The 11,681-nt window shown below is 37.6% G+C and overlaps 1 protein-coding gene across 2 annotated transcripts in view; it reads right to left on the bottom strand.

The window, feature by feature from the left end:
• Positions 1–389: 389 nt before the first annotated feature.
• The window catches only part of KCNH5 (potassium voltage-gated channel, subfamily H (eag-related), member 5), a 608,817-nt gene continuing 597,525 nt past the window's right edge, over positions 390–11,681 (bottom strand). For both annotated transcript variants that reach the window (XM_006864573.1, XM_006864574.1), the window contains one exon: positions 390–2,280. In XM_006864573.1, coding sequence (XP_006864635.1) covers positions 1,333–2,280 — 948 coding nt within the window. In that variant the 3' untranslated portion in view covers positions 390–1,332. The remainder of the gene's footprint in view (positions 2,281–11,681) is intronic.

The following is an 11,681-nucleotide window of genomic DNA, read 5'->3' as shown; positions in this document are numbered from 1 at the left end:
CAGTCTTCAGTATCCCCCTTTCATAAGTGGATCTGCCAGAGTGACAGTAATCTGCTGTATTAACTCAACAGAAGTCCAGTAATAGAACTGTAGGCAAAAAACTTTAGAAAACAGTAACCAGAATACAATTATAGAAAAGCACTTATCTGAATTGAGCAACTTAATAGCTACTTGGGTTTTTTGTTTCTTTGTTTATTTGTAATCACCTTTGATGTACTGTCTCTACCAACAGTTAAGAATCATGTGTAGAAAACTCTATACCTGTGTTTCATTCTCTCAAACTTACAGTAATGCTAGCAATATTTGTCTAGCTGTCTATATTCTTTTTATTTATATTATTGTAGTTTCATTTTTATATGATTATGTAAATACCTTTTGTTGTTGTTGTGTTCTTTGCTAAGAGCCTTTCAACATTACCCTGGAACAAGTTTTGGAAACACAAATTCAGAACAATCATCACGGCTGGAAAATCAGCATCTCTTACACAAATTATTAAAAGGCCCTTATACCCTGTGGTACAGTATTTCTATAATAATATACACTATGTTAATAGTTTAGTATTCATGGTGTTGATAAAGTCAGCTTACAAGATAGCAGCTGTTCTCCAAGACGAAAGGAGTAGGGATTTCCTTACATAAGAGTTAATGATTCCTATCTAAGTATAATGTTAAAAAAGGAGAGGTATAGTTGAGAGAAAATGCAGTTCATGCACAAAATCCATAGCAATAAATTCTCAATGTCCCACACTGCTATCTTGCTTAGACATCAAAACAGATCATTCAAATGGAGCAAACACTGCCTGTAGGGGAAAATACTCTTAACACTAAGTTTCAGAAAAATATCCTATGGAAAGAGATCATAAAATGATACTAATAGTTTAAAATGCTGAACTCTTCCTTGGCATTAATCAATAATTTAAACTTAACAAAACAGCAAGAAAATGACAGTTGGATAGACTCAGCCTGAGATCAAATTTGTCATGGCAACATTGGCAGGTTGGACCCTGATTCTTCAAATAGTACATTGCCTTGGATAACAAAAATCCTCCTTTTTTTTTTTTTATTATAGAATAGAGATTATAAATAAATACCAAGTGTGCATGCAGTCAACTGCATAATATACAAGCAATATCTATGATTTTAATTATCATCTTCTTTGGCAGGCCAGAATCCAGCTGGACATGCAATATTTACATATCAAAATCCATATTGTGTTCATCATATTGAAAGCAAGTGAAAATATATATATATATATGTATATACTGTATATACACACATTATGTATATAGATGTATATACTCTTTTAATATATTAACAAATATATATGTATATATTAAAAGTGAATTTCATCTTTGTCAGATTCAGGTGACTCAGGCCTTGAAACACTAAAAATATCCTGACATGGTATTTGGGGAGGTACCTGGAGCGGCATTTGGGATTTGGGAGAAGAGGTCTGGGGCACATTTTTTTCTGAGAGTATTTTTAAAATTTCTGCCACCTGCTTTTCCAGGACAGTCATTCTGCAGTTTAGCAGCTGGATGTCCTCTTTGAGTTCATGTTTGACTTCCTGCAGTGTGGTTTGTAAGGCCTGCTCAGGGATGGGATAAAAAGGGTGCTTGGCATCCGCCTGAATGGGACTGTGCTCTAGCGGACTTCGCGCCTCACCAGCATTATCCAAACGAAGGTCACTTTTTGTGATTCCACTGTCACAAGAATCTGTTTTCCTTAATGGGTTTTTGGTCACACTGTTTTCTGAATCGCTACTCTTGGGGTCCTCTGACAACAGCCCCATGGACTCAGCTTTGGTGACATTATTCCAGTCTTCCTTTTTCTCCTCATGGGATCCCATATTATTCTTGAGTCTCAGCCACCCCTTTCCATTCCCATTTTTCATTCTTACTGGGCTGTTGACTTTGAGACATTTTTGGTCAGCACCACCATTGGGCTTGAGTTCCATGGCATCGCGGTTGTTTTGCTTGAGGGACTCACTGGTTTTCACATAGGCTAGAGATGTCTGGATGGGAGTGATCTGGGACACGGTTACCACGCTGGTGCCAGTGATGGAGGCTCCATTCTGTAAAGAGCGGCTCTCTACCTGGAGCTGGTTCCGCTCGGGGTCACTCTGTGTCGATCCCTGATTCCGCAGCTCCTTCTGCTGTTTGAACTTCTGGAAGAGCTTTCTGACAGGGTGGTCCACAGGGATGCTGAGGGTTACTTCATTCTTCTGCCTGAGGCGTTCTTCCTCCTCCTTCTTCACATCACTGATCTTACGGAAAATGATCTGTGGTGGGGGAGAAAGATTCAAAACAGGATTTTAGAAATCGAATCTATAACTGTGTGATCAACACTGAATGCACTTTGTTTTACAGAAGAAAACCTTGAACACATTATAAGACCGTTTCTGAAGGACTATATATATGTATTCCAATACCATTTGAGAGATGTGATGTACATGCATACCTTGGAGATATTTTGGGTTTGGTTCTAGACCACTGCAATAAACAGAATATTGCAGTAAAGTGAGTTGTATGAACTTTTTAGTTTTTTAGTGCATACAAAAATTATGTTTACACTGTACTGTATTCTGGACTTCTGGTGTGGCACTGTAGGATCAGCACTGGACTGTGAACCACAGGGTTGGCAGGTCAAATCCACTAGCTGCTCCTCAGAAACCCTCCATAGGGTTGCTGTGAGATGGAACTGACTCAACAGCACTTAGCAACAACAATATACCTTGTCTATAGTCTTGTTAGATGCAGGGTTGTCACAAACCTTCAATTTTTATAAAACAAAATGATATGTGGGATGTGAAATAAAAAGAAGCTTGACTATACTTAAAACCCAGCATAAGATCATTGACTAAAGTTAGTTCTAACCAGCTGACATCCAGCTGATTCTGATTTATGGACACCCTTACGTTCTGTAAGACCATGATCTTTCAGAAATAGCTTACAAGGCCTTTTCTCTGAGGTTCTTGTGGGCCATTCAAACCATCAACCTTTTGCTTAGCAGCCAAAAGTAATAGTGCTTAGCCTAATATTAGATCTATTTCCTTATATATCAGAAGGGAATGTACTTAAGACACAACTGGTAGAAGTATTTTGCTTTCTAGTCAATGTACTGATTTAGTAAAAAGATATATAAAGAAAATAAATATGTATATATTTAAATGCATATACTTATGAATGTACATTTGTCTCTTAAATGTACATTTATCTCTTAAATGTACACATTAAAATTTCTTATAATACATACCTATTTTTTGGACATGTTTCCCTTTTGTATATAAATATCATTTAAGACCCTCTTCAATATCATCCTGTTTAGGGATCATGTATTAAAAGTTCCATGCCATAAAAAATCCTAAAATGTTTACCAACATGATACTTCAAAGGTGAGGCAGAAAGTATACTGAAAAGTTAGATGGTTCACCAACATAACACTTGAGTTAAAGGGTAATTAAATTTATTTAGTGACCTCAAAGGACAAAATTAGATTTCCAAGTAAAATTTTAAGGGAGGCAAATAACCAGTCCTATCTATCGATAGATGTCATTTCAAACAACAACAACAAAAATCTATTAATTGAAGAGATGACTGAGAAAGCAGATGAACCTCACACTAATAAGATAGTAAAACTGAAGTATTCTATTCCAATTCTAAGAATATATGCATATATATGAAAATATATGCATATATTCTTAGAATTGGAATAGTTCAACTCATTATAAATATCATATGGATAATATTTATACTTCAGGTTGTCTATCTTATTAGTGTGAAGTTCCTCTGCTTTCTCGGTTGTCTCTTCAATTAATAGATTTAAACATTTTTTTGGAAATATTTGTTTGAAATGAAATCTATATATAGATAGGACTGATATTTGCCTCCCACAAAGTTTTACTTGGATATCTAATTTTGTCCTCTGAGATAACTATACGTATATTTGTTGTTGTTGTTGTTAAGTGCTGTCGAGTCATTTCTGACTCATAGCGACCTTGTATAGGGTTTCAAAGAGCAGCTGGTAAGCTTGAACCACCGACCTTGTGGTTCAAATGACTTTGTAGTCCAGTGCATTAACCCACAGCGCTACACCAGGACTCCATTTATATATATATACACACACATATAGAGCTAAAGCTAAGTATAGAACATGCATGATTAGATGAGTGGCCCCAAACCAATGAGAATAATTTTATTAGAAGTACATTTAAACCCTAGGACCATCAAAGGAGAAGAGCACAAGCGGAATGTGGGACCCTATCCAGAGAAACAGCGACACCGGAGATGGAGACAGAGATCAGGGCATGGACAGAGAGAGCAGCTGAGGACTCTAGACTCCTGGAAAAAGAAAGGCTGTGTGCTGGCAGCCAGGTGCTGGTGGCCAGGAGGCAGGCTTGCAGGATGTGTCCTTTGGTTGTTTAAATGACTATATATTCCTTAGTGTTTTGTGTACACTGCCAAAAAACAAGCAAACAGAGGGAATAGAAGCAAATACTGTTGAATAATGATGCACAAAGGAGATTGTAATCATTGCAATGAACGGATGAATGTAAAACTGATGTTTTTCCCGTGTAAACTATCACTCAAGTCACAATTAAAACTTAAAAAAAAAAAAAAAAAAGTCTTAGAAGTACATTTAACCAATAGTATTCGTTGCTGTTATTGCTAGGTACCATTGAGTCAGTCCGGACTCAGAGGCCCTATGCACAACAGAATAAAACCGCCAGGTCCTATCCCCCAACTTCACAATTGTTGCTACATTTGAGCCCACTGTAGTTGCCACTTTGCCAATCCATCTCATTGGTAGTTTTGCTCTTATTCTCCAACCCTCCACTTTATCAAACATGCTATCCTTCTCCAGGGACAGGCCTCTCTGGATATTATGTCTGAAGTAAGACAGATGAAGTCTGGTCATCCTATCATCAAGGAGCATTCTGGCTGCATCAACACAGACTGGTTTGTTTTTTTGGCATTCCATGGTACTTTCAATATTCTCCTCCAACACTGTAACTCAAATGTATCAATTCTTCTATGGTCTTCCTTATTCTCTGTCAAACTTGCACGTGCATATAAGGTTAGTGAAAATACCATGGATTGAGTCAAGCTTACCTTAGTACTCAAACTAACATCTTTGCTCTTCAACACTTTAAGAGGACTTGTGCAGCAGATTTGCCTATTGCAATACATCATTTTATTTCTTCACTGCTGCTTCCATGCGTGTTGATGGTTGACTCGAGCAGAATGAATTCTTTGACAATTTCAATCTTTTCTCAATTTACATGGATGTTGTTCATTGGTCCAGTGGTGAGGATTTTTGTTTTCTTTACAGCGGGGTGCAACCTATACTGAAGACTGTGGTCTTTGATTTTCATCAGTAGATATTTTAAGTCCTCTTGGCTTTCAGTAAGCAAGGTTGTTTCTATCATCTGCATATCGCAGCTTGTTAATGCATCTTCCTCCAATCCTGTTGCCACATTTTTTGTGTTTTTTTTCATATAATCCACCTTCTCTGATTATGTGCTCAGCATACAGATTGAATAAGAATAGTGAAAGAATATGGCCCTGGCACAAGCCTCTTGGACTATGTACAGATTCCTCATGAGTACAATTAAGTGTTCCCGAATACTCATTTTCTGCAATGTTGTCCATAGCTTGTCATAATCCACTCAATCAAAAGTCTTTGCATAGTCAATAAAACACAGATAAACATCTTTCTCTATTCTCAGCTTTCAGCCAAGATCCATCTGATGTCGGCAATAGTATCTCTTGTTCCATCCACATCCTCTTCTGAATCCAGCTTGTACCTATTGAAGTTCTCTGTCAATATATGTTTGCAGTTGCTTTTGTATTACCTTTAGCAAGATTTTATTTGCATGTGATATTAATGAGTACTGGTGTGGCACTATGGGTTAATGCGTTGGACTGCAAAGTTGATTTGAAGTTTGGTGGTTTAAGCCTACCAGGGACTCCTCAGCAACCTTATACAGGGTCTCTATGGGTCATAACCAAGTCGACAGCACTTAGCAATAACAATAACATCCAATGATTGCTGTATTCCCTTGAGTCACCTCTCTTTGGTATGGGCACAAATATGGATCTCTTTGAGTCTTGTTGGTCAGGCAGCTGTCTTCCAAATTTCTTGCATAGATGAGTGAGTGCCTCCAGTGCTACTTCAGTTGTCGAAAGATTTCCATTTGTATTCCATTAATTCCTGGTGACTTGTTCTTTGACAATGTCTTCAATGCATCTTTAACTTCTTCCTTACTTCAGTATCATTGGATCTTGATCATATGCTTTCTGCATCATTCAATATTTTGCCAATATAATCCTTCAATATAGCAAGTGTAGGCTGGAATTTTTTATTAAGTTCCCTCAGCTTGAGAACTGCTGAGCATGTTCTTCTTTCCTTTTGATTTTCTAACTCCAGGACTTTGCACATTTTGATATAATATTTGACTTTGTCTTCTCAAGTTTCCCTTTGAAATTTTCTTTTCATCTCATTTGCTTCCTATTTCTTCCTTTTGCTTTAGCATCTCTATGCTGGAGAGCAAGTTTCAGAGTCTCTTCTGACATTCACTTTTGTTTTTTCCTTCTTTCATGCTTATTAATGATTTTTTGCTTTGCTCCTGTATTCATCTCACAATTCTTCTGGTCTTTGGTCTTTACTGTCTAATGCATCAAATCTGTTCTTCAGATGATCTCTAAATTCAGGTGGGATATACTCAAGGACATATTTTGGCTCTTGTGGACTTGGTTAAATTTTCTTCAGCTTCAGCCTGATTTTGCAGAGAAGCAAAATGATCTGTTCCACTGTCTGTCTCTAGCCTTGTTTTGGCTGATAATACGCAGTGTTTCTATCATCTCTTTCCACTGATACAGTCAATTTGGTTTCTATGTACTCCGGCTGGTGAGGTCCATGTGTATAGTTGTTTTATATATCGATTTTTTTTTAAAGGTATTTGTGGTGAAGAAGTCATTGATGTAGCAAAATTTTATCATGTGATCTCCAACATCATTTCTAACACCAAGGCCATATTTTCCAACCACTGATCCTTCCTCTTTGTTTCCAACCTTTGCATTCCAAGTGCCAGTATTTATCAATTCTTCTTGATTGCATACTTGATCAATTCCAGGCTGAAGAAGTTGGTAAAATTCTTCAATTTCATCATCACTGGCTTTAGTGGTTGTTGCACAATTTGAATAACAGTGGTACTAACTGGTTTTCTTTGTATGTGCATATATATTATCCTATCACAGACAGCACTGTACTTCAAGACAGATCTTGGTATGTTCTGTTTGATGATGAATTAGACACCATTCACTTTGTCATTCCCAGCATAGTAAACAGTGTGATGGTCAGATTCAAAATGGCCAATACCAGTCCATTTCAGCTCACTAATGCCTAGGCTATTGATGGTTATGCGTTCTATTTCATTTTTGAAATTTTTCAATATTCTTAGATTCATACTTTGTACATTTCATATTCCAATTACTTATGGACATTACAGCAGGTTTTCTTCATTTTAAGTTGTGCCCAATCAGCAAATGAAGGTCCCAAAGGCTTTACTCCATTTGCATCATCACAGTCCACTCTACTTTGAGGAGGCAGCTCTTCCTCAGTCATATTTTGAGTGCCTTCCAACCTGAGTTGCTCGTCCTCCAGCACTATATCTATCTTCTAGTGCTCTTCATCATGCTGGTATTTAAAACACCTGTGAGACAGCATCCAGAATCACAGGAACACACAAGCCACCACAGTATGACAAACTGACAGACTAGTGGTGAAGCAATAATATTAAGCAAGCTTTATACAACCTCATAAAGATAAATTTTTATATGCTGGCTACATATGAAATTGCCCATTACATTATCAGAGGTGGATGTTGATTTATGTGTGAAGCATTTTGTCCAGCATGTTTCAGGAAAACAAACTAACTACAGGTATGAATGTTGTAAAGAATATTCAAAAGAGTGCTATTTTAGATAAAGCATCTTCAGAGTCAATTGTACGATTCGGGCTAATTATTTACCTGCATCAACCTCTTTCATTACGTTGTTGTTTAAATAGAAATACATGCAGCATACCTAGTTTCTGGCATGAAACAGACAATCAAAATCTGTTGATTCTGTTCACTTGAACTCTTGTAAAATACTTTGGATTCAAAACCATTTTTATCATCTTTTGAAGACTCAGCAGTTTCCAGGAATAACATACAAGTCATTGATTGTGCACCAGAAATGAATACTAATGATGGTCATTTTTAACTGAAAAGTCGAAAGAGTAATCTTCCATCCAGGTAAGGACACTATTTTCTAAATTGAGATTGATGTGCTGAACATAGCTTACCAAGTGGTAATCATTCACATTTTAAAATAAATATGTTGTAAATTCAATAACTATCTGTATAGCCCAGTGTATTTTTCTCTTTCTAATGACACATAAAACTGGATTTTAAAAAAATATGTAGCAGACATCTCAAAATCTGACAGCAAGGCTTAGAGTTATTTATTTATGAATATTGAGCATGATCCTGGCTTCTCATTTGGAGTTTGCAGAGTAGCAAAACCTTCTAGAGATTCACTATCTGGAGACCACAAGACACAGTGGAAAGAACATACGACCTACCAAGGATGAAACTCCCCTGTGTGTTCTTAATCCCTCACTCTCTGCAGAGCCCAGAGGGGCATGGTAAGAAGTGGTGTGGGTCTAGGATGTGACAGAAAGTAATCACCTTTGATTTTGACTGTACAGAAGCCAGTTAAAAGTACACTCTGAAGTAGAATTGATTACACCCAGTAGGGCACCTGCTGGCAATTAATTTTAGATGATTATATGTTATGATAAGGAGCTCTGGTAGCATAGTGGTTACGAATCAGGCTGTGAACCGCAAGGTTCGAAACTACCAGCTGTTCTGCAGAAGAAGGGTGAGGCTTTCTGCTCCCGTAAAGATTTACAGCCTCGGAAACCCTGTACAGGGTCGCTATAAGTTCGAACCAACTCCACGGCACATAACAAAAACAACATATGTTATGATGCTTTTGAGTTATGGTGTTGGAGGATAATATTGAAAATGCCATGGGCTGCCAAAAGAACTAATAGATATTTTTGGAAGAAGTGCAGCCAGAGTGCTCCTTGGAGGCCAAAATGGACAAACCTTGTCTCTCATACTTCAGAGACGAGATGGATTGGCCAAGTGACAGCATCAATGGACTCAAGCGTGTCAACAGTAGTGAGGTTGGCAGAGGATTGGGCAATGTTTTGTTCTGCTGTGCATACGGTCACTATGAGTCGGTACTGACTCGATGACACCGATCAACAGTAACAACATATGTACCCATCTCTGGAGAAGGGTATCATGTTTGGTAAAATGGAGGGACACAGATAAAGAGGAAGACCCACCCAACAAGATGGATTGGCACAGAGACAGCAGCGATGGGTTCAGATGTAACGACGGTGAGATTAGCGCAGGACCAGGAAGTGTTTCAGTCTGTTGTGCATAAGGTCACCATGAGTTGGTATGTTGTTGTTGTTGTTAATTGCCATTGAGTCGATTCTGACTCATACCCACCCTCTGTAGGGTTTCCGAGGAGCAGCTGGTGAACTTGAATTGCCAACCTTGCAGTTCAAATGGCTTTGCAGTCTGGTGCATTAACCCACAGAGCCACACCAGGACTCCTACAAAATATGTACTCTATAATAAATAAATCCAGGAGAAGGGTATGGCCATCTCTCTGAGAAGTAACCACAGCCCTCCAGATCTCAAAGATTACTAAAGTGGACTCCTCCAAATCTTAACAGTGGGTCCACAGGCAATGTTGAACTCAGGTAAGTAAAAGTGGATCAAGGGAGGCTGGGAAAAGAAGGTCATGAGATTTCCTAGCCAAGCTGGAGAGCTGAAACTAGAATCTTACTATAAATAGTAACATGCAGATTTGATCAACCACTTAACAGAAATCAGGTTTTTAAGCCAAAGGTAACTTTAAAGGAAATATGGATGGGATGTAGTTTATATTTTTTGCTATAAATTTGTATTTTAAACTACTATAGGAAATTATGACATTGAAGAATAGCTATAAAATGTTTGCATAGATCAAAGTGAGGATTTCTACACATAAATAATCTCATTTAACTGTAGTAACTACTCTGAGATAGGTATTCACTTAGATGAGAAAAATGATGTGAAAACAGCTTATGTAATTTATGTAACTTATGTAATGACATAAGTCATACAATTAATACATGTATAGGATATAAATTCAAGAAGTTTGATTGCAATCTTTTTGTTATTGGAACACATGCATTTGTTCTTATCTTTATACTTTTTTTTTTTTTTTTGGTATTTATTTGTTTTAAGTAGTTTAAGGGGAAAAAAATCTCTGCCTCTTGTTTTTTGAAGCAATTATGGTGTGACCCTCCCATTCATCTGTCAGCTTGTCGTACTGTAGTAGCTTGAGTGTTGCTGTTATGCTTAAAGCTAGGTCACCAGTATTTTAAATATCAACAGGGTTACCCATGGTGGACAGGTTTCAGCTGACCTTCTAGAGAGGTTTCAGCTGAGCTTCTGTCTTCTGGACTGACTAGGAAGAAGGCATGGCAGACTACTTCTGAATATTTAGCTACTGAAAATGTTATGAAATAGCAGTGGAACTATCAGTGCCAGAATATTGAAAACTGAAACATTATGAATAGCACCTGAATATTGTCAGATATAGTGCCACAAGATAAGCACCTCAGGCTGGAAGGCACTCACAATACGACTGAAGAAGAGCTGCCTCCTCGAAGCAGAGTTGACCATGATGATGCAAATAGAGTAAGGCTTTTGGCACCTTCATTTGCTAGCAGGGAACACCTCAAACTGAGGAGAAATAGCTGTGAACATCCATTTATGGAAGATGGAACGCAAGAAATAGGACTTTAGGAAAATTGGAAGTTGCCAAAAATGAAATGGAATGCATAAAGTTTGATATCCTAGGTATTAGTGAGCTGAAATGGACTGGTATTAGCCATTTGAATGGTATTTTGAATCTGATAATCATATGGTTTACTATACCAGGAAAGGCAAATTGAAGAGGAGAGTGTTGTTGCATTCATAATCAAAAAGAATATTTCAAGTTCTATCTTGAAGTATAATGCTTACATGCAAGTTCAGGCTAAAGTTGAAGAAAATCAAAACAAGACCATGATATCCCAAATATGACATTGTTGTTGTTGAGGACCGTCGAGTTGGTTCTGACCCACAGCAAGCTTGTATAGGGTTTCTGAGGAGCAGCTGGTGAGCTTGAACCACTAACCTTGTGATTCAAACCAACTTCTCAGTCTGGTGCATTAACCCACAGCACTACACTAAGACTCCAACATTAAACATCTCCCACCTGCAAGAACAGATTTGATGTATGCTGAGCAAACATCTGAGAAGCTGGATTATATGAAGACCATGGCATTAGGATTGATGGAAGATTCATTAACAACCTGAGATAAAATACTTACTGATGAAGATCAAAGATCACAGGTGCCTTAAGTATGGCTGAACCTCAATGTACAGAAAACAAAAATCTCCATCATTGGACCATAAATAACATCATGAGAAATGGAAAAAAGACTGAAGTTGTCTAAGACTTCATTTTGCTTGGATCCACTGTCAACACTCATTAGATGTTGTTTGTTGTTAAGTGCTGTCGA

Source organism: Chrysochloris asiatica, unplaced genomic scaffold, assembly GCF_000296735.1.
Source record: "Chrysochloris asiatica unplaced genomic scaffold, ChrAsi1.0 scaffold00067, whole genome shotgun sequence".
Taxonomy (NCBI): domain Eukaryota; kingdom Metazoa; phylum Chordata; class Mammalia; order Afrosoricida; family Chrysochloridae; genus Chrysochloris; species Chrysochloris asiatica.
Note: the sequence above shows the minus strand (reverse complement) of the source record. Positions and strands in the feature narration are given on the sequence as shown.